Here is a 21,127-nt window from a genome sequence, read left to right on the forward strand (position 1 = left end):
TGCCTGAGCTGTACCCTTTGTGGATGTGCGATCCCAGGTATACTACCCTGTCCTGCCGACATCAAATGCGCTCTGCTGAAAGGCCTTGAGCCAGGGCAGTGATCCACCCTTATTCACAAGTACCTGTACATGTAGGCATAAAATGTTAGAGCCTGGTCTCAAGAAAGTGGTTCGCACAGCCGGTCGTCCCGTGCCGCCCTAGTCCGTCACTGGTGCTACCTCACCCTCTTGGCTGTTCGGGTATAGTGCGCCCCCAGTTGCAAAGGAAGCGCACGTATCATTACGGGATGTGTGGGATAGCCTGACAATCATGCCTTCTTCAGTACCAGTACATTGGACGCATATTCTGTGACAAGATAAGCCCGCTACCCCCCATCGGCAGCAATATTTCCACCGCAATATCCATACTACTATGTATTCTCTTTGTTTCTGCCAAGACTGTTCCCTCCCGGAGGCTGAGTGTTGTGACTCGGTAGGCATGGTACCTAGTGAAGGTGGAATTGAATCGAAGTGCCGGATTGGCGTTCAAGCTACCTTTCCTTGACGACATCTTTCAATACGGTCGTCGCCGTCACGTCCTCAACGAGTGACATGTCAATGGCGCCGAGATTTTTGGTGTCGTACTCCATAAGTCTGTTCGTCGGAGGCTTGCTGGTGCGAAATAAGATTGGATCATCTTGCTCACGACTGCCGAATAGTCTCTCCAATCGTGTTTTCATGTCAACCTCCGTCTCAAGCTTGACAGTACAGAAGAAGTCGTCGTCGATTGCGCGGCGTTTGATGAGTATTCCAACGCGTATGGCTGCAGGAACGCCCTTTTTGGTCAGTGGGTTTTCCTGGAGTGTCCAGTTCGCCGCGTTGGATGGGCCAGCGGGTGCTCCCAGCCTGTCTATGGACCCTACGATCTGCGCTGCATCTGTGGTCTCCCACTCTCCGCGGTGCTCCCACGTAAATTTCCCAGATATTTCTGCGCCAAGAATGCCGCCGCCGACAGCGCCTTCAGATCCAATGGCTGTTGACTTTGTCTGTTGCGTAGGAGTGAGACTAAAGTTGCCATCTAGTGATATGATCGCGACCTCTGGGTTCTTGCGATGGCGTCCCTGGGAGTCAAAGAAGGCGAGCTCCGCATTCACCGAAATAATTCGCCGCGCCTGCTTGCGAGAGTCGAAACGAAACAGAATAACCACCAAGGTTGCCTGCGTATCAGGCTCTGTTGAACCCCAGTGCCCGTGAATGACATCGACGCAAGTGCACTTGACGTCTACAGGCCCCTTCCGCTGTACAATGTTGCTCCGCTGAAGAGGATCAAGGGGGTCGTTTTTTGTTCGAAAGCCAGATTGATGTTCAGTTGAGACCAGGTTCAAATCAAAGTCCAGAGCATCATCATCCACCTCGATGTCGTCGTTTCTATCGTCATCTTGGAAGTTGGCGATGTCTTCCATAGTGATTATGCTAACTAGAGAAGCAGCAAGGAACAAGAGGGAGAGGGTTTGAAGGAAACCTTGCCTGAAGGGAAGTCGACTCCAATGGAAATGATATTGTTTTTGGTGAGATTGACTTGCTGATGATCTTTTTATGATGCACGTGTAACAGACTTAATTGTGGTGTTCGTCGCAATGTCCCTATCGGTGCGCATATGAATATATATGTATAGTTTACAATTTTCATACCAACTGCTGAAGTCGATTACTAAATTTGGTTCCTCTGCCTGAAACATCAGCTTGCCATCATGTTGCGCGCCATGGCTAACTAGGCTGCGATATAACGCCTCGTACCAGTACATAAGAAAAATCGGACCGCGCAATTCTGACATGCTAGTAATGAGAATATAATTGGACCAAGCAACTATCAGCTGACGTGTTATCACAAAAGCTGAACTGCGCTAACCCCAATATCGATCTGACTGCAGCTCGCTTAATTATTTCCAGCTTGCAGAACGGGGCCAATGAGGCAATTGAAGTAACAGGAGGGTGGGAAGGTAACAGCGCGGAGCAAAACGGCCCCTGAATGTGCAGCGATGCAGCCTGATTTCCTCCCGCGACCTTCGTACCCTCTCAGTCTCAATGCATGCATGGCGTTTGCTCTGAGTCTTAGTATACATCATACCTGGGCTTGTTAGGTCTTCTGAACTATTCTAACATCCATAGTCCACGAGTGGCGGGGCATCAACTGCCACGTTGAGACGTCATGCCCTCCGCTGCCAAAGGCTTGGTCACGATCGAAGAGATTGAAGACGAGGCTGAAGCCAAAAATGATTTGGGTGAACACCACGTGATGACAAACAACCGTACAGTTGATGATTCTGCAGCTCAGATACTACCAGCAGAGCGCGATGAAGTTGACGAACTTAAAAGGAATGATACAGCGGAGCAGGAGGCCACAAGGACAGCCAACGACGAAATAGCTGACTCAACAGATACCGAAGGCTCTGAAGCAGAGTCACAGGAGTCTTCAGAACATGAAGCCGAGAGTCCGCTCTATGGACTCTTTCCAGAGACCACGAACAGAGAAGATGTTCATTCCATGTACGCCACATATACCCATACCTTGTCGGAAACGCAACCTTGGGCTGTATCCCTTTTGGCGATCTTCTTGCTAGGCAAATGAGAAGGCAATCTTGGCTAACGAACGTCAGCATCGTGGTGGTACACGGCATATGTCACACTCCTTGGACTACTGAGCTTCGGGATGGCTCCTGGAGCCCATATTCGGGCACCAAACCTAGCACATCCTGGGTTTGTGACCGCGACAAGTCAGGGCATCGTGTATTGCACTATCATTACAACATAGACGGTCCTGTGGGCGACGAGGAAGACGTGCTCGGGCCCGGTGGGATCGAGCGCGAAGCTCAGAAGCTGATTGACTCTTTGATGGAAGAGGATAGAAGAATTGCCGAAGCAGATGCTGTCGAGCATAGTCCCCCAAGCGTGAGTATCGCCTTCCGTGATTTATCTCGAACATGCTTGGTTGCCCATGACGCTTTATTGCTCCAAAATCGCCACCGTGCAAAGTACCTTTCTACATAATATTTTCTAACTATTGCATTCAGACCTACTTGCCTCGGATAATGTTTGTCTCTCACGATATCGGAGGTATCATTGTGAAGAAGGTAAATGAACTCTCTTTTGTGGCCAGCAGTTCGACTGTCGCCTCTGCGTTGTAATGTCTGCAGGACCATTCGGGCGAGGGGCTTAGCTGCTTTCTTTTCTTCTATGCAACTAACCCAAATTAGGCTCTTGTTATCGCGTCCATGAATCCTAAAAAGTATCCGGATATGTTATATCGTTGCGCTTTGTTTGTGAGTTCCCTGTTTGTTTTGCTATTCTGACACAGATTGCTAGCCGCTGCTCTTTCCAGCTCTCTGGGTCTATACGAAGTATGCACACTGACAGGTCTAGTTCTTTCTCGGTTGCCCACATGGGGGTGAAGCTCTCACTATCCGAGAATCGATAACTCGTCTCCTTCTAGCCACCGACCGTTCAATAAGCGAACAAGTCACTGAGGCCGCCATCGGACTAACCCATTCTATTCAACGCATCAATGCCGAGTTCCTGGATACCAAAATCTTGCTTCACTCTCTCGCTTTCAACGTTATTAGCGCCGGAAACACCACAAAGGACTGGGGTAATAACGAAGGTCATCCTAGCGGGGTCAACAATGCTAGCGAGAACGGTAGCGAGCAAAGCAACATTCACAAAGACACCTCATTTGGACCCTTTCGATTTCATAACTGCATGCTCAATCTACCGACCACATTAGGGGCTCAGATCAGAGTGCCGCACTTGGAGTTGGGTGCCAGGTCCAAGTCATCGATTTATGCGGATACTTACGACTCTGATATTGAAAGGTTGAACGCGGGTTAGTGGGGAACTTCCATTACATCCCCGAGAAAGTTCTCCGAATCATCTTCTTTCAAGAAACAGCCGTTTTTACGTTTTTCACAGGCAGTATTTTATTCATTCACATTGACCAGATTAGCTGACGAAGTAGTACCTAGCCATCGACCCGTCTGCCTTATTCGCAATCAGACACAAGCTGCTCCTGTCCAATTCTGCGCCACCAATTGCCCCAGACTGGGCTGATTACGAAAGAGATCCTTTCAGATATAACTCGTTGATAAAGGACCATGATGAGTATAATCAGTGGCGGGACTCTTCAGGACTGCGCGTACTTCATATCCGATTCCCTCACCTTCACACCAAGCTGGCCTCTGAGAAGCTTTACGTCCATCTCCTGGGGGACATCATGTCGACACAGACTCTGTTCTTTGCCTTCTCAGCCAACGACGCACGTTTTAACTCGATTGAGCGAATGATTTGTTCGTTTCTCTCCCAAATTGCCGAACATACGCCCAACTATGGATTCATGGCGCATTGGAAAGTCGTTGCTGCCCAGCGTGGTTGGACGATACGCGACCTACTGCAGTTATTTTGGGCCGACCGCAGTGCAATGCGCACGCAGCGATTGATCTTCTTCGTCTCCAGCCTCGACGAGTGCGACACGACTCTTTATCAGTTCCTCGAATTCATCCGTGCCATGCATGGCCTCTATGAGCAACAAGTCAAATTCATCATCACTACCACCGCCGGCGGTGTTGAAGACATCCAGTCAAAGCTTGCGTTTTGGCCAACCATTGATGCAGAGAGCCTAAAACCAACGAATGAAAATAGCTTTACAGCTACCAACGCTGAGAAGAAGAAGGAACTTCAAATACGACGGATCCTGGAACTCAGGCCAAACTTAGCTCGCTTCCAAATGCAGATCCGGGAACTTCTTCATAGCTGTGGAAATGAAACTCGCTTGGCCGATATATTTGTCAATTGGGCTTGCAATGTCAACAACTCTTCATCTTCCATACGTTCCGTCATCGAGGCATCCTTTCCGCTGACATACAAATCACTTGCGACGGCTATTCTGAAATCGTTTGGCTCTCGAATAGGCGTAGCTCAGCAGATTCTCTCGTGGATCAGGTTTGCTTTCGAGACACCTACGGTATGGGAGCTTGGAGAAGCGCTGTACACTGCCGGTAACTTCACGGAAGAAGAGGATAGCCTTGAAGACATCGACTACAATGAGCTCTACAGAGATATAGACCACTTCGCCGGTTTTCTACGCTTCAATCGGTTCGAAGTTGATTTCTGTCATCCCAGCTATGCCGAAAGAGTGTCCACGCCCAACGAAAGCACCGAAACGCACGCCGGAATGGCATCCACTTGCCTACGGTACCTCAGCCTTCAAAGCGTGCAAGAGAAACTAAGAATTCTTGCCGAGAACTGCGTCTCTCTAGAGGAATCTCCCGCATCACTGCCTCGACATAGCCTGGCCATTTATGCTGTCAAGTATTGGCCCAAGCACTACCTCTTAGCTGGCCCAAAATCGCCCAAAGCACTTGCCATCAAGTTCTTTGAAAACTTCGAAATATGGAATTCATGGGCGCAGTGTGTTTATGTGCTTTCGAACCCCATTACCCGAATACAGAGGAGTTACTTTTCTTGTCTACCAATCATTTCCATGTTTGGGCTAGACGATTTGGTTGCACACCAAACGGAAACTCAACTGGCTCCCGGATCGCCGCAGTCTACTTCATTCTTGGTTGATATAAGGTTGGCTCTTGTTGAGGCCGCGATGAAGGGTCATACCACTACCGTTCAACTGCTGGTAGATGCGAGCAGTCCGGAAAAGAACGCATTGAGTGAAGCCCTCCTTGCGGCTGCAGCTGCCGGGGATGAAACATCATTGCGGTGTCTGATCAATTTAGCAACAAGCTTCGCAGAATTTGAGTGGCCACCCGATCTCTTTCATCGTGTGGCATGGCTTGGTTTGACAGAAACCGCAAGACTGCTCCTCGCATCGGGGGTATCAGTACCTCAACCTGAAGGGACTCCAACCACATCATCCCTACATCTGGCAACCAGAGGGGGTCATGAGGACATGGTAAGGCTGTTGCTCGATGCTGACAGCGACCCCAATTATATCATAAAGTCTGGAGTAACGCCGCTTCATTTGTATGCTGCAACAGGTGGGAAAGCCAGTATTGGGGAAATGCTGCTGTCCGCTGGTGCCCATGTTGGCCCCAAAGATAAGGCAGGGATCACACCGTTACAAGTAGCCGCCATGAACGGAGAGGTGCAGGTGGTCAGACTGCTTTTAGAAGCCAAAGCGGATCCCAACGACGGAGACGAAACCCTTCTGCACTCGACTCCTTTAGAGTCAACTTGGACAGCAAAGCCTTTATTTTTGGCGGCGATGAACGGTCACAACCAATGTCTAAAACTTCTTTTGGACTTCGGGGCAGACGTCACAGCCAAACTAGACAAAAGGACGGCGCTGTGGTACGCCGCGTCGAAGGGAAACTTTGAGATATGCCAGATGTTGTTGGAGAAAGGAGCTGATCCAAACGAGAATCCTGAGGGCTTTGATCCCTTGATCCTCGAGGTTATCTCCTCGTCACACAAACCCGAGTTGATTCTAAAGCTCCTGGTTCTTTTCTGTGAATTTGGCGCACAGTTTGATCTTCAAGACACGTCAGATTCCTGGCGAAGCAATGCTTTATCACGAGCCGCTGGCACTGGTCAGAGAGAGTTGGTGGAATTCTTGCTGGATCACGGTGTACCGCCAGACCTTGGCGTGGGTGTAACGCAGACACCCATGTACGTCGCAGCTTGGGAGGGATTCACCGACATCATGGACCTGCTTCTTTCCCGGGGTGCCGACGTGAATCTGAAAGGCGAGGAAGGTTGGGCTCCGCTACATGCCGCCTATGATGATGCCGAAGTCATCAAGTTCCTTCTCGACAAGGGTGCTGATATTGATCTTCTATCTGACTCAGGCACAGCGGTTTATCTTGCCGCTAAACACGGCTTTTTCGATTCTCTCAGGGCTCTCCTAGGACACAAGACGAAACCTAATGTCGACATTGAGACAGTTGCTGGTCCCGACAACAAAAGCGTCCCAGACTACGAGGACGGCATGACTGCGTTGTGCATTGCATGCAAAGGTAGCAAATTCGACTGCATTGGGCTTTTACTACATGCCGGGGCCAATCCAAACCATCGTCCAAAGGATAACAGCTTCCCACTACTTCTCTGTCTGGAATCTGGACCTTCCAGATCAATAGAATCTATCCTCGGATTCCGCCCAGATCTGTCATTGGCAGATCACAACGGGGACACGGTGTTGCACCACATCACCTCGAAGACATCCAGGAATACTATCAGAATTTTGTATACTGCCGGCGCCAACATCCACGCAGTCAATCTGGCCGGCCAGACGCCGCTCATGAAGGCAATCTTAGCCAATAACAGGGCCGTTGCAACGTTTCTCATTTCCAGGGGCGCAGACGTCAACGCATACTGTGCAGACTCAGGCACCATTCTCAACATGGCTGCCAAAGCAGGTAACTGGAACATCTTCAAGGCAGCCATCGACGCCGGCGCTGATGTTACTATTGCAAGCTCCAAGGGATTCAAAGAATCAGTTCTGTATTCGGCTGTTAGCGGGAAATCGCTGGATGACCGCTTGCAGATCACCGAATACCTGATAGAAGAGGCCAAAGTGGACCCTAACGAACCGTGCCCAGAGATGTTCGAGACGTATCCTCTCATCGCCTGCGTTTCGTTATGCAAAAGACCATACGACCTAGTGGCTTATCTACTTGATCATGGTTCAGATCCTAAGGTGGCTGACGGTATGGGCCGGACTGCACTACATTTTGCCGTATGTGTATATTGGGGTCTCATTGAATTGCTCGTTCAAAGAGGAGCAGATCCGATGGCACGAACGAAGGTTGGAATGCTACCGTTGCACTTCGCCACCACGAACAATGAGGCTGTTCAGTCTATGACAGAGCTCCTCCGCATGATGGGCGATACTGATGCTGAAGAAAAAGCCCGAAGTGAATCAGACGAGGTAGTCAACCAAGAGAAGTTGAGCGGTGATGTGAAGGCAGAATGTGGCGGGATCGAGGATTCTGACCTTCAAGATGATCCGGCAATTGAGACTATCGGCAAAGGTGAAGATGCCAAAACCTCCATCTCGAATACTGATGGCAGCATCGAGGTCACCAGTAGCCCCAAGCTGTCCTATGACATCAACGACAAGGATGCAGACGGATGGACGCCGCTGATGTGGGCCGTAAGACACAACGAAGAGGACGCTGATTGCGTGCAATTTCTTTTGGATCATGGGGCCGATCTCTGGGTTACGGATACTCAAAGCGATCGGAAATGGACACCACTCAAGATTGCACGGTACTTTGGAGCGTATGATCCAGTATTGGAACTTTTGACGCCCAAAGAGCAAACACGGGTGCTTGATAATGGCGACGAAGAGGAATGGGACGATAGAATTCACGAGCAGAAGGAGGCAGAGTTTAAAAGAGATGTTTGGTGCGAGTACTGCCTCTTGGTAAGTTCCTCTCTATACTCGTGGATCCGGTTTGACTAACTATGTATTACCAGGGCATTGTTGGAATCAGATGGCAATGCCGTAGATGTGACTTTAACCTCTGTTACAAATGTGTGCGCAGGAAAGAGGCCCTGCATCCTGGTCACGAGTTTCAGGCCATAGGACCTGAATATGGAGGAGAAGAGGCACCTGTCGAAGAGGAGGATATCATAGCTGAAGAAGCATTGGATGCATATGAAACTATGGAGCATGAGCTTGATGACGGCGACCTGGATGGCAATGCAGAGCTTTACGACGCCGAACTAGAAAAGATCGAACAAATAGGTGGGCTAGAACAGCGGCTTATTCAGTCGTTTTAATGCGAACGACGGGGAAAAGTCATACTGGAAGTCCTGTTGGTTCTAATGCCGACATTATTCCGACAGGTTGCCAAGGTGCTTAACATAGATTGGATTTCAATACCTCTGGTAGTTCATATGCTTCCTCATCGCGATTTTTGCTGCCATCTTGAATACGAAGGTGTGAAAGGGCTATGTCACCAGTCATTTGAGGCTGGCAGGATGAACTTTTAACACGAGGTGGGTGAGTGATATCGCGTGGCTAACATTTCCATAATCAACCGGTGGGTTTACGAGGCGCGAAAATGTAGATTACAAATCAAGACGTTTAATAGAATCTCCTAACACTGTCTTTTGACCTCCATTATCTGTGCCTATTTCTTTCCTTGTGTATAAATATGCAATAAAACATTTTGAGAGCTTTCAGCGCTAGAATTGAAAGGAATATGTCGCCATGTGCTCGAAAGGGTGGTGCTGACTAGGCGTTGACATTTCGGGCTCGTATCTGTCCGAGAAGAATCCTGCCAAAACTTCGAAACACCATTATTCCCTCCTATGTCGATTTAGACCTCTAGAAACTCTTTAAGAGCCTGGGCGTATGCCTTGGGGAACTGAAAGAGATGTCCATGGCCCGAGTCGGGATACAGGTGTAGGTATGCATAGGGCAACTGCTGTTGCAAAATAAAGCTGTTAACTGTCGGCGCCATGATGTCATTCTTTCCATTGGTGACCAAGACCGGGACTTTGATATCCTGCAGACGTGCAAAGTTTCCTTGGTCGGCGGTGAAGGTGGAGATGGCCGTCAGTTGCGCCGTAGCGCCAGGCTCCAAGACAGATCCGCTGAGCGTCTCACCCTTGACCCGGCGATCGGTTCTCCGCTTAAACCAGTCCTTGGCCGCGGCCAGACTTGTCTCCGTAGTGGAAAAGAACAAGTACGCCATCGTCTCCTCCGTGGGCTCGCCTGGGATGGCGGCAACCTCGAAAACTTTCGGGTCGCCTACTTCCACACCAGGACCGATGCCAGATTGCGTACCGGAGAAAATAGCTTTCTCCACAAGCTCGGGGTATTGCCAAGAGACGTATTGAGCAACACCACCGCCCATAGAGAATCCAAAGGGGACAACCTTCTTGACACCTAGGGCCTTGAGCAAACCCACGCCATTATCGCCCATGCTTTCGGTAGTGAGAGAAACATTGCCCTCGCTATGTCCAATCCCTGAATTGTCGAACAAGATCACCTCTCTAAACTGGGCGATGTAGTTGAACAGCAAAGGATCGGTGACGTCCATGGTTCCTCGGAGGTGGTTGAAGTAGACAATCGGAGTGCCGTTCACCTTGCCAAATCTTCGGTAGGCCAGCTTAGTACCATTGACATCGACATACTTTGTCTCGACGGTTTGCGCAAGAGGCGCCGGGGGGTCAACTAGGGAGGATGAATGAAGCCAAGGCGCTATCTCGCGCGTCTCAAATCTAATGAAAGTCAGTACATTTTTCATGAAATTTTGTTTCTTTCTAGGGGATAGTTACCTGCTTGTGACCATGGCAGAAGCCGCAATGGCACCAAAGAGACAGTTGGAAACTCTCATTTTGAATTTGGGTTGTCAGATGGGAATTGTGTTCGAAAGGGATTTACAAGTGCTGATGCTTTATAAATCTTGACATTCTCAGTCTTCTCGCCAGCTTCTTTGCTACTTATGGCTTTCGAAGTTCATGATGATAAGTAAACCAAAAACATTGCCTCGGGCTTCTATGCATAGACGAATGCTCACATCTCTGAACTGATCTGTACGGAATTCAGTTACCCCGACTACCCCGTCCAAGATCCTTACTCATGATGTGTTCTCAATAGGCTTTCTGGAGCGCCAAAGTGGCCCGCATGCGATATTTCTGCCGTGTTGGGAGATGGCCAACACTAGTGTACATTATTCAGCACTCCGCAGTCGCCAAGACTGATGAAATTCCTCTTCCAGTCTCTTCTCTACTTTACAGATCGAGTCATCTGCATCCCTGTCACTAACTCGCCTCGGGGTGTTTTGCCAATCATTGGCTACCGACGGGAACAGCTCGGAACCCGCAATGGCTTACTGGAGTAGATTGTTGCTCCCGCCCCCATGAAATGACCGACTCGCCTTCGAAGCGTCGGTGTCATGGTTGTCTCTTGAACAAGTTAAGCCGACTGCAAAGACACCGCATAGCATGATGGAATTTCCGTTCACTAATCAGACCGAATACACACTGCGGCGATGGCGTCAGGAAACTTAGTCGGAGCTCGACGTCCCGACAAACACTTAGACCTCTCGCAAAATTATTTTAAAGTAAAAATAGATTAAAGTAACCGGGATTCTACATTTAGTGCATTATTTCTGATTGATGATGCCTCTGGTGACAAAGAGAGTATTTTGGGGGCCAGTGAGTTATTAAGGGGAACGGCAAAAGTATCAGTAATCACAAAAGGAGAACATTCTGTCAAAAGGACAAAAGAGTGGGTCGGTGTTGTTCTTATTATCGTTTTCTGCACATATATATCCATTCCAAATGAATTCATCAATCCTTACTATTATTATGCAAGAACACATATTATTAATCATACAAGCTCTTCAAAGAGCATCATACTGTTTTTGGGCAGTCTCCCATGAATTCTCGCCCATCTAGGCTGTATCATTCAAGTCGTTCCAAGATGCCAACCTATTGTTACCAAAGTTCGCCACTCCGCTGCCCACCGTGCCAACCAGAAGGAACATCAGCGATTTCCGGCTTGCAGCATAGTCGAGGTCATAGTTTGAAAATATACAGGGTCAATTATATCATCAGTTTGATCGTAGCTGAATATACAGCAAAATATTAATTCTTCCGTTTTCGGATCATGTCCTTCAAGGAGTGTAAATAATGGTATAATGATGCCCTGCAATTGAATCCTTCCCTTGAATTTTTACATTCCATATTAATCCGTTTGCCAACCATTTATTGTTGTAAGCGCCCGAACCAGTTGGTATTGGTCATTGTTGCTTGATATTACACAAAGAACACTCGCTGCTTGTTCTCGTTCAATAAATCCTTCCAGGATGTGATAGATGTTTTGTACCCCGGCGCCAGACCGGAGGGGCAGTTATTTATAACTTCGCCGTTGAGAACACGATATCAGTGGTATTACCGATAATGAAAACTGGGTTCAGCTTTTCCAGAGCGTTGCGAACCCGCTCAGCGATGTCGGGGAAGAAAAGGAGAGCATCGATGGCAGCAGCAATGAGCTGGTTCAGGGGGTATCGCAAAGTGCCGATAGTGGTGCCGAGAAGGAGCTCCGAGGATGTGTGGGCGGCGCGGAGCATGGTAGCTCCAGCCTGGTCAAGGTCTGGAATAGTTCTCGACTTGAGAAGATCCAGCTGATACGTTACTGCCCTAGCCAAAGTCTGTGCTGTGAGGACAAGCTTCGCAATGTTAGCGACATCATTTTCATAATGGTATGAAAAGCAAGACCACTCACCTTTTCGGCAGCAGCGGCGACGTCGGACGCTGAAGGACCACTGGGAACTGGAGCGCTAGGAGTCGCAACGCTGGAGATATTAACGCTGGAGATGGTTCCGCTCGGAATATCGATGGTGGGGATGGTTGCGCTAGAAACATTGGCGCTGGGAACTCCGGTGCCGGAACCACTGGCACTGGAAACACCAGAACTAGAAACACCAGCACTAGACACATTGGCGCTTGTAACACTAGCACTGGAAACACTGGCACTGGAATCACTGGCGCTGGAACCACTGGCACTGGGAACACTGGCGCTGGAACCACTGGCACTGGGAACACTGGCACTGGAACCACTGGCACTGGAAACACTGGCACTGGAATCACTGGCGCTGGAACCACTGGCACTGGGAACACTGGCGCTGGAACCACTGGCACTGGAAACACTGGCACTGGAACCACTGTCGCTGGAACCACTGGCGCTGGATATAGTGGCGCTGGTAACTCCGGCGCTTGAACTATTGAAGCTGGAAACACTGGCGCTAGGAATTCCGGAGCTAGAAACACTGGTACTGGAAACTCCAGTGCTTGAACCATTAATGCTGGAAGCACTTGCGCTGGGAACTCCGATGCTGGAACCATTGAAGCTGGAAACACTTGCGCTGGGAACTCCGATGCTGGAAGCATTGACGCTGGGAAACCTGGCGCTGGAAACACTGGTGCTTGAAGCACGGCTGCTGGTAACGCTGGTGCTGGAAACATCAACGGCGCGGACACCCACGCTGGGAAGCCCTGCGCTGTGGAGAGCAGCGTCGGGGGCGTTTGGAGTATCAATGCCAGGGACAGGCTCTACTCCCCTGAGGGCGGTGAGGATGATGGTTATCCTGGTGGCGATGTTCAGGGCGTTGGTCTGGGATTGTGTTGCAGCGCCCAAGGCTTGGTTGACAATCTATTGAAAGAAAGTGTCAGCATGCCACTGACAGTCACGTATTTGATTACCAGCCTTACTTCTAGAAGAGTCTCGACCCCAGCCGCGCTAGGCCGGTTGAGGTCGTTGATGAGATTGGTAGTTTTCAAGAGATCATTGTTGATAATCTGAAGACCCGTGAGGGTTGCATGAATAAGTCCGAGTTCGTCAATGCCGAAAGTGAGCTGAGGAAGGACAACGTTGCCCGGTGTGATTGTAACTCGTGGCAAGATGGCAGCCTCGACTTTGCCATAGGAGAGTGCCGCGACGGCTGCAGCTAAGATCTTGGTCTGCATTCTTGCGGTTTTGTGGATCTGAGCGGATGCTATTGTTCAATTGAAAGCATCAATGAGTTTTAAATCGACTTTCTGCTGAAACCGCCAGGGTCGAAGAAGGAAATTCCAGTCCGAGATTCAAGAAACTGGTTCTTGGTGGTAAGAAGCAAAGGGAGCAGGCCGAAGGCAGAGATGCAGTAGACTCTTATAAAAGTCAATTGCATACCTCCAGGTTTACAACACCCACTTTTTCGACGTTGCCATGCCTTTAGAATGTCTGAAAACAAGCATGGAATCACCTAACGCGGCAAGCCAGCTTCTTGGCGACCGGCTTGCTGGACCTTCTTCTCCCGGCTTGGCTTCCAATTTGGACTCGTGCTGAACTTTCGGCTGACCTTTGCCCGTAAGTTTTCCCCCTTTATCCAGGCCGAAAACTGTTGGCGCCGTGACGCCATGAATTCTGGCCGTCTTCAGGTAGGCGATGACCCACAGTCGTTGTCAGAACTGGATGATACTGCGAACTGTAAAGTGTGCTCCAGCTACCCCGGACCGAGTCCACGCGATCCCGTCACTTGGCAATATTCTCAGCAAATGAGCGTGGAAGCTGCAAAGAGGATGATGGCATACTCTGTTGTCAACAATGCCAGAGACATGGCTGCCAAGGCGCTAACACACGCACGCCGAGAACGTCAACTCTCCTCCACATTTACCGATCCGATACCGCATCGCATCAAGGGAGCATAATATAAAACCCTAATCTCGCGCAGCTGTGGATTTTCTCTAGTTACGAAATCAATACGGTGCATCTTCTGGTGCTGTTTGCGTGGTATTAGCATCCCAAGCTCCATGTGCCACTCGGTGCTAAGCGTTGGTATTGCCTGCCCGCTGATAGTGGCTACAGCAGTATTTACGAAGCAGTCGGTCACTGATAGCCGGTAGTGCAACTGTCAAGGGGGTTCCTCTTGGTTAACCTACCTCGTTGATTCTGCTGACCTCAAAACAGCCCTGCTTTACTCAACCAAAACTCTCCATGTAGAACCGAACGCCAAGAAACCAGCTCCAGCTTCTTGCAACGGCATCAGAAATTACGCTGATCAATTTGTCCATCTTCTTTATTCACGTACAAAGATGGAAACCATGTTTCCTTACCACTGTCTCTTCTCCCTTTCACACAGAGTCCGGGGGTTGAGTTGGGAGATTCAGCAGAACTGATTTGTCTCAACCTCCCCTGAAATCTCCTTGGCACATGTTCCTTAAACCATGAGTTGCGGACGAATCAACAGCCGCTGGCACAGTCACTCCTCCGCCCCACATTCCAAGCGATGGATCTTGACCATCTTGAGAGCCTGCTTAACCTAAACGAAACGTTGTAACGGCTCACGGTTATGTCATACTCAACCTTATAAATGATTGACGGAAGAGCTAGCCACATGGGAAATACGTTACGAGACAGACCTCAGCTGACCGCATTCATCGACATTCAGGGGCGTGCACGCCGGCTTCAATCATTGAAGTGGGCTTGTTCCGCATTGGCTTACAGAATACCCAAACTAGTATATGAATCAGTCCTTTGATGATACGAGATACCGTTTTCAGCGTACACCAGGGAACAAAACCGATGATGTGAATTCCCAGAGTTGCTAAATACACGCGAGCTATTCTTTCTGCCCACCCTAGTTCGTAATCCTTCGTAGATAGATCTCGATTTATTCCCATGATCTACGCTACAGTCTGATCATCCATATAAGATCTCCTGTGGCTGGACTAGGCTGTAGTAATCCAATTCAAGTAGGTTTTTGAAGACATATACATATCTAAGCTCCACCTGGCACATCTGCACAATTACTGGCCGACATGAAATCTTCATTCTTAACGCGGGTGAGAACTGTTAGGTCCACATGTCCTATTTTAGCTCCCGGGGTGAGATGTCTCACGTGGATCTCTCCCGCTGAATAGAAGCTTTGCCTACCTTCGCTAAATTATCCTCTTTTCGCCATAGCACTATTAAGGTGTGTAGAGTCATGCAAATTATGTACTTGTTCCCCTACTAGTCATGAATGCCAACTATGCTATGACGTCAAGTAATCAGCAAAACTTTGGATCACATTCACACATTTCTTTTCCCCTTTGCAACTCTTTGGTAAGATGCTGATGCATCTGTCTTTGGAGAGCTGAGCACTACTTTTGGACAGCCGCGGAAACATGTTTGACTGTTTATGCAATGAGGATTCCGGAAAAGAAAGATCATCCTGATGAAAAGACGCTATCTCCTATCTCCACGGCCCGGAAGAGGTCGCCAAGAAAGCTTGTATCTCAGACAAGTTGCCTTGGCATTTGCTTCTGGGTTAGAGACTGCTGCTGTCTCAACACTTAACGAGAGAGACCACATGTCAATGAATGGTACAGTTTGCATGGTTTACAGTCCTGCTAATGCCACGCTAGTTCATCTTTTCTCACCGCAAGAACTCTAGCTGCTAGGCAGATTTGATATCCGACTGTTGATAGAACTCCGTAAATAATTGAAATCGAATACATCACAGAGGCCACTTGTGAGATTGCTTCAGGTTTTGCGTAGTATACAAATATTCCTTAACATATTGATCGCGAGCCAGCAATCATTTGATTGTGTTTTCTCAGGGTGATCTTTATTGGCAGGTCAATTTACGGCGATCATAAAGCTCCTCACAGCCAACTCCGGAATGGGATCAGATACGCATTTTGGGATTCATGAAGATCACAAAGCAAAACTGGGGAACCCCGATGAAGCTGCAGCTCAAAGTTTCTATTGGCAGCAAAGAGAATGCGACGTAGATAGCCAAGTCGAGACATCCGGGACGTCCCGTCTCAACGATTTCAACCGATCGCCGACTTTTGACAAGGGCAGAATTTCTATCAGAAATGACCTCCCATCTATCGCGCTACTTGATTAATGCCAGAACTTAGTTTTCATCTGCAGTAAATCATCCCGAGATCGCCCCTTCATATTGATAAACTTTGAATCACTGCAATTGCGGTGGGAGCCCATGTGGAGTTAAAGCTCTCAGAAAGTTGTCAAAGAATATGTATGCTTGCGTTCTATCGCATGATTCGAGGCCCGTAAGTATATCTGTTGGCTATAGAGTGCCAGCCTGGGTCCTAACGGCCTTGACAAGGACAGCACTGGCATCACCATCTTGCGGGTAAACGGCAGGCATGCATAGGCCTTTCTTTATCGGCAGGTCCCAAGGTCTCCGAAGTAGAGGTTTTGTAAAAGATGATTAAAGTACAGCAATTCCGCATGCCGAATGTAGATAAATGATGGAGTATGAGCTGTTCCCGTAAATTCCCTGTCAGCTTTGTGAACGATTGATAGGAAGAAGGTGGTGTTGAAAGTATCGTATACATGTTTATTGAACGAAAATCGCCAATGGAACAAAACAAACACAAACATCTCCCTGGAAAAAGCACTACGTGATAAATTCGCAAACGCCCGAAGAAGTGCAATGCTTTCCATACACATGAACTCGATGCAATATCTACAAACAACGGCTCATAGAGCACATTCTTCCCGAGGTGAGACTTTTCTGACGTAAACAATGCTTTGAATTGGCTCATTATCATAAACTAAAAACAGGCTTCATAATGCATGCGAAATTACAGTCGTGACCTGACAAGCGGCCGCCTTGGCCGTTCATTTACAGTTGAACTAGGTTCCGCCCGGCTCTCTTTGGCTTTGTGTAGTGGCTCGGCGGTGACGGTGGCCTTGACCCGTCGCCCAAAGTACTCAATCTCCACGCTGTCTCCTTCTTTCACCGCAGCGGGGAGGTAAGTATAGGCGATGGGCTTGCCGACTGTGTACCCAAACGCGGCGTTGGTTACGTAGCCCGCCGCCTTTCCGTCCAGGAACACCGGCTCCTTGCCGAGAACGACGGAGCGGCCGTCGTCGACTGTCAGGCAGCGCAGCCGCCGGGAAACCTTTTCGGTTGAAAGCCGCTTGATCGCGGCATGGCCGACGTACCCTTCCTTGTCCGCGTCGATGGCGAAGTCGAGGCCCGCCTCGAAGGGGTTGTGCTCGGTGGTGACATCGGCGCCGTACGTCCGGAACCCAGACTCCAGCCGCAACGCACTGAAGGCGGCGCGGCCCGCTGCAATGACTCCGTGCGGTTGGCCGGCATGCCAGAGGGCGTCCCAAAGGCGCAGGCCGTTCTCGGCGCTCGTGTATATCTCCCATCCCGGCTCGCCGACGAATGATAAGCTGATCACCGTGACCGGGATACCAGCGATGATTGCTGTCTTGGCTTGGGAGTGAGGCAAATCCTGGATGCTGTCCGAGCTGATGGAAGCAACAACGTCGGCGGCGCGAGGGCCCCAGAGCCCGATGCCACTGGTCCCTCCAGTAGTCTCGCGCACTTGTACGAAGCGTGCCGGGGCTTCCTTCACCTGAAGCCTTGCCTCGCGGGCCAAGTAGGCCAGATCAACTGGCCCGTTGACGGCTAACTGGAACAGGTCGTCACGGAGCCTGGCAACGAAGATGTCGCTGAGGACGCCTCCTTGCTCGTCGAGCAGCAGAGTAAATGTGACAGTGCCGGGCTTCGTCGCGATGTTGCTCGTAGTCAACCGCTGGAGGAGGTCAACGGCCCCAGGACCAGACACCTCGAGACGTCGTATCGGCGTGAGGTCATACATGGCCGCGGCCGTACGCGTCTTCCAGGCCTCGGCGGCGGCAATGGGCGAGTAGTACCGGGCGGACCACGCATCGCGCTCCTTGGGCTTCCAGCTTTCGGGCAGCTGCTGCACCAGGTCCGCGTTCGCCTCGAACCACTGCGGGCGCTCCCACCCCCCAGCCTCGAGAAAGTAGGCGCCAAGCTCCTGCTGGCGGGCATGGAACGGGCTGACGCGAAGGTTGCGCGGGGATTCACGCGGCTGGAGAGGGTGCAGGATATCGTAGACCTCGACAAAGTTCTGAGTCGAGACCTCCTTGACGTATTCTGGGGCGAGCTGGACTTGTTCGAAGCGCAAGATGTCGCACTCGGTGAGATCGACCTCGGACTTGCCGGTGGTGAGCAGCTGAGCCACGGCGCGGGCGACACCTGCCGAGTGCGTCACCCAGACGGCCTCTGCAACGAAGAAGCCTTCGAGATCCGGCGCCCTTCCAACGAGAGGGCCGCCGTCCGGGGTGAAAGACATGATGCCGTTGAAGCCGTAGTCGATCTTGCTCTCCCCCAGCGCAGGCAGCAGCTTCTTGGTGAGCTCCCACGCGGGCTCGAAATCCTTTGGAGTGAAGTCCATACGCGACGGCATGTTGTGCTCGTCTACGTGCTCTGGGGTTTCGCCCAGCGAAGCGGCGACGACCGGCATAGGGCGGTGGCCATAGTACCCGATGCCGTACTGCTCGCCGTGCTCGCGGTAGTAGAGATCCCGGTCCTGATGACGGAGGATGGGTAATTGTGCGCCGTTTTCCGGGAGCTTCTTCCCCTTTTGCGCCGGCACCGGCGTCGTCTTCACGTACTGGTGTCCGACTGGCAGAAGAGGAACGGGCAGGCCGACCATTGCCCCGACCTCCACACCCCATAAACCGGCGCACGAGAGGACAAGATCGGCGGGAATGGTGCCGTTCCTCGTCTCGACGCCCGTGACATGGCCCTGGCTCCGCTCGATGCCGGTGACAAGGGTGTGGTCGAAGTACCGCACGCCCGCCTTGCGGGTGCGCTCGATAAGCACTTGGACAGCGCGGGCGGCCAATGCCAGCCCGTCGGTGGGAATGTGCAGGCCGCCGAGCACCACATCGGTGCTCAGCAGCGGGTAAACGTTTTTGCATTCATCGGCGCTGAGGAGGTGCGCCTCGATGCCCCACGACGAGGCGTAGCCGTGTTTCCGCTTAAGCTCCTCGAGTCTCTCGGGGGTCTCTGCCACCTCTAGCCCGCCGACCTGGTTGAAGCACTCTAGGGACAGCAGTTTCTGCACCGTGTATTTCGCGAACGAGCTCATGGTCTTGGAGCCCGTGGTCTGAAATACGAGGCCGGGGGCGTGGGAGGTCGAGCCCCCCGGCATGGCCAACGGCCCCTGCTCGACCACGGTGATGTTGGTCCACCCCCGAGACACCAGCTCGTCGGCTATGTTGGTACCGACGATGCCGGCACCAATGATGACGACACGCTGGGAGGGATCCATGGTTGGTTGGCCCCTTTCAGAGTACACTGGTATCGGTATTGGTATTGATGCAAGAGAATACGGATGAAGGGTGGCTATGAGCGACCGTCTGGCGATGGCTCTCTCAAGTGGTTTGTTTGTACACTCGTAGCACGACTTATAAGTCACAGTGGCCGTCTCGAATACCCCGATCCAGACTAGCACCATCCCCAGGTGGAGATGTTGGAGAACCCGCTTGCTATTGATAGCAGCACCCAGACGTGGCCCGGTAGCTCCAATATGACGGTCATGTGATCGGTTTCCCGATGCCGATGCCGCCCGTGTTGCCGACGCGCGTGGCCAGATTCGACACCACCATCACCACCACGACTCTACGGGCTTATCGCCACATAGCCTCACCAGTGCTTGATTCGGTCGTGGCCAGGATCACCTCGCAAACAGAGATAGCGGACGCGCGCGCCCTTGAACACCTGCGCACTTGCAACTCCAACCCCCCCGGGTTGGGCGATCGAAGCCGGCCCGGCTGATGGTGATCCGCTCCGAGCTCGGGCCTTGGGGCTGTCTACCCCGCCACTGTCATCGAGCATCCGTCTTATCAGGGTCGTGTCGATCGCCTCAATCAATCTACCGGTATGCCCTGCTTATGTCGTCGCGACAGAGATAACGTCAACTGGATCTCGATGAAATACCCAACGGTTTGTCCCTCCATCAGGCATCAACCAACCCTGCGACGTTGGACATCAACAGCAGACCCGTGTTTTGTGCTCCCACAATTCCATCTTGAACTCCGAGCAAAGTGCGCTGCTGCGTGGTTGGGTCGTCGTCCGTTATGTTGCAGCTATCGTCGCCCAGTTTTTGCTTTTCTGACGAGGTGCAGAATTGATGTGTCTCACATAACGGCCGGGATTATGCCGGATTCGTTAACAAAAGGGCTCGCTTGGTCGCATGTTCCATGCGACGTTGGAATATAACCTACTTCAAGGTTTGATCCAACTATCACGATACCCGGATTTTGTTTCGTTGCCAATCTACCATTTCAGTACTGTCATCCACTGAGGCATTGTGTTGGTGTTGGCCGAGACGGTCCCAACAGGGCTCGCAAAGCCGTGTTGGTCGGGTTCGCCGTTCAGGTGCAAAGCCACGGTTTCCCATGCGGGTTTCTTCCGTTTGGGAGAATATGGACATTGCTGCATTTCGTGCGCTCGAGACTGGTTGTTGAATCATCAATTCCTCCACTTGCGTCGTATTGGGGGATTGCAGTTGAGTGCCCCCAGCACCATGTAGGCACTGCTACGTTATGAGTTGCCCATTGTGGGTGCAGCGCTTCTGCAGCCTGTGCCGTTCTATTGCACGAATCATGCCTCAAGGTCCAATTGACCAGATCATTCTCGTGGTGTCTAGTACAAATCGCAGTCAAACGTCAAGTCAAGTACATGGCTGAATTATTCCGCGTCCCCCTCTGCGTTGACAGGAGACTTGCACCGCTTTCCTGACTAGAAACGAAGCCTAGCCATTGTTTGCCCGTGTATTAAGAAGAACAGTGCGGTAGCAAA

At 50.9% G+C, this 21,127-nt stretch overlaps 5 protein-coding genes across 5 annotated transcripts; 1 reads left to right on the top strand and 4 right to left on the bottom strand.

Annotated features, from left to right (window-relative positions):
• Nucleotides 1–530: 530 nt before the first annotated feature.
• On the bottom strand, nt 531–1,442 carry EsH8_V_001050 (uncharacterized protein; the record flags this gene model as incomplete). The annotated part of the gene is made up of 1 exon (XM_083273566.1): nt 531–1,442. The coding sequence occupies one exon, from the start codon at nt 1,440–1,442 to the stop codon at nt 531–533; it is 912 nt and encodes a 303-aa protein (XP_083126281.1).
• Nucleotides 1,443–2,187: 745 nt separating this feature from the next.
• EsH8_V_001051 (uncharacterized protein) lies at nt 2,188–8,765 on the top strand (the record flags this gene model as incomplete). The annotated part of the gene is made up of 7 exons (XM_083273567.1): nt 2,188–2,525; nt 2,636–2,927; nt 3,050–3,109; nt 3,233–3,298; nt 3,399–3,858; nt 3,998–8,406; nt 8,460–8,765. The coding sequence occupies 7 exons, from the start codon at nt 2,188–2,190 to the stop codon at nt 8,763–8,765; spliced, it is 5,931 nt and encodes a 1,976-aa protein (XP_083126282.1).
• A 542-nt stretch (nt 8,766–9,307) lies between these two features.
• Nucleotides 9,308–10,330, bottom strand: EsH8_V_001052 (Alpha/Beta hydrolase protein; the record flags this gene model as incomplete). Its single annotated transcript, XM_083273568.1, has 2 exons — nt 9,308–10,214; nt 10,272–10,330. The coding sequence occupies 2 exons, from the start codon at nt 10,328–10,330 to the stop codon at nt 9,308–9,310; spliced, it is 966 nt and encodes a 321-aa protein (XP_083126283.1).
• Nucleotides 10,331–11,854: 1,524 nt separating this feature from the next.
• Nucleotides 11,855–13,466, bottom strand: EsH8_V_001053 (uncharacterized protein; the record flags this gene model as incomplete). The annotated part of the gene is made up of 3 exons (XM_083273569.1): nt 11,855–12,169; nt 12,226–13,152; nt 13,212–13,466. 3 exons carry the CDS (start codon nt 13,464–13,466, stop codon nt 11,855–11,857), a joined length of 1,497 nt encoding a protein of 498 aa, XP_083126284.1.
• A 3,612-nt stretch (nt 13,467–17,078) lies between these two features.
• Nucleotides 17,079–19,595, bottom strand: EsH8_V_001054 (uncharacterized protein; the record flags this gene model as incomplete). The annotated part of the gene is made up of 1 exon (XM_083273570.1): nt 17,079–19,595. The coding sequence occupies one exon, from the start codon at nt 19,593–19,595 to the stop codon at nt 17,079–17,081; it is 2,517 nt and encodes an 838-aa protein (XP_083126285.1).
• Between the last annotated feature and the right edge of the window lie 1,532 nt (nt 19,596–21,127).

Source organism: Colletotrichum jinshuiense, chromosome 5 (genome assembly GCF_051148585.1).
Source record: "Colletotrichum jinshuiense chromosome 5, complete sequence".
Lineage (NCBI taxonomy): Eukaryota > Fungi > Ascomycota > Sordariomycetes > Glomerellales > Glomerellaceae > Colletotrichum > Colletotrichum jinshuiense.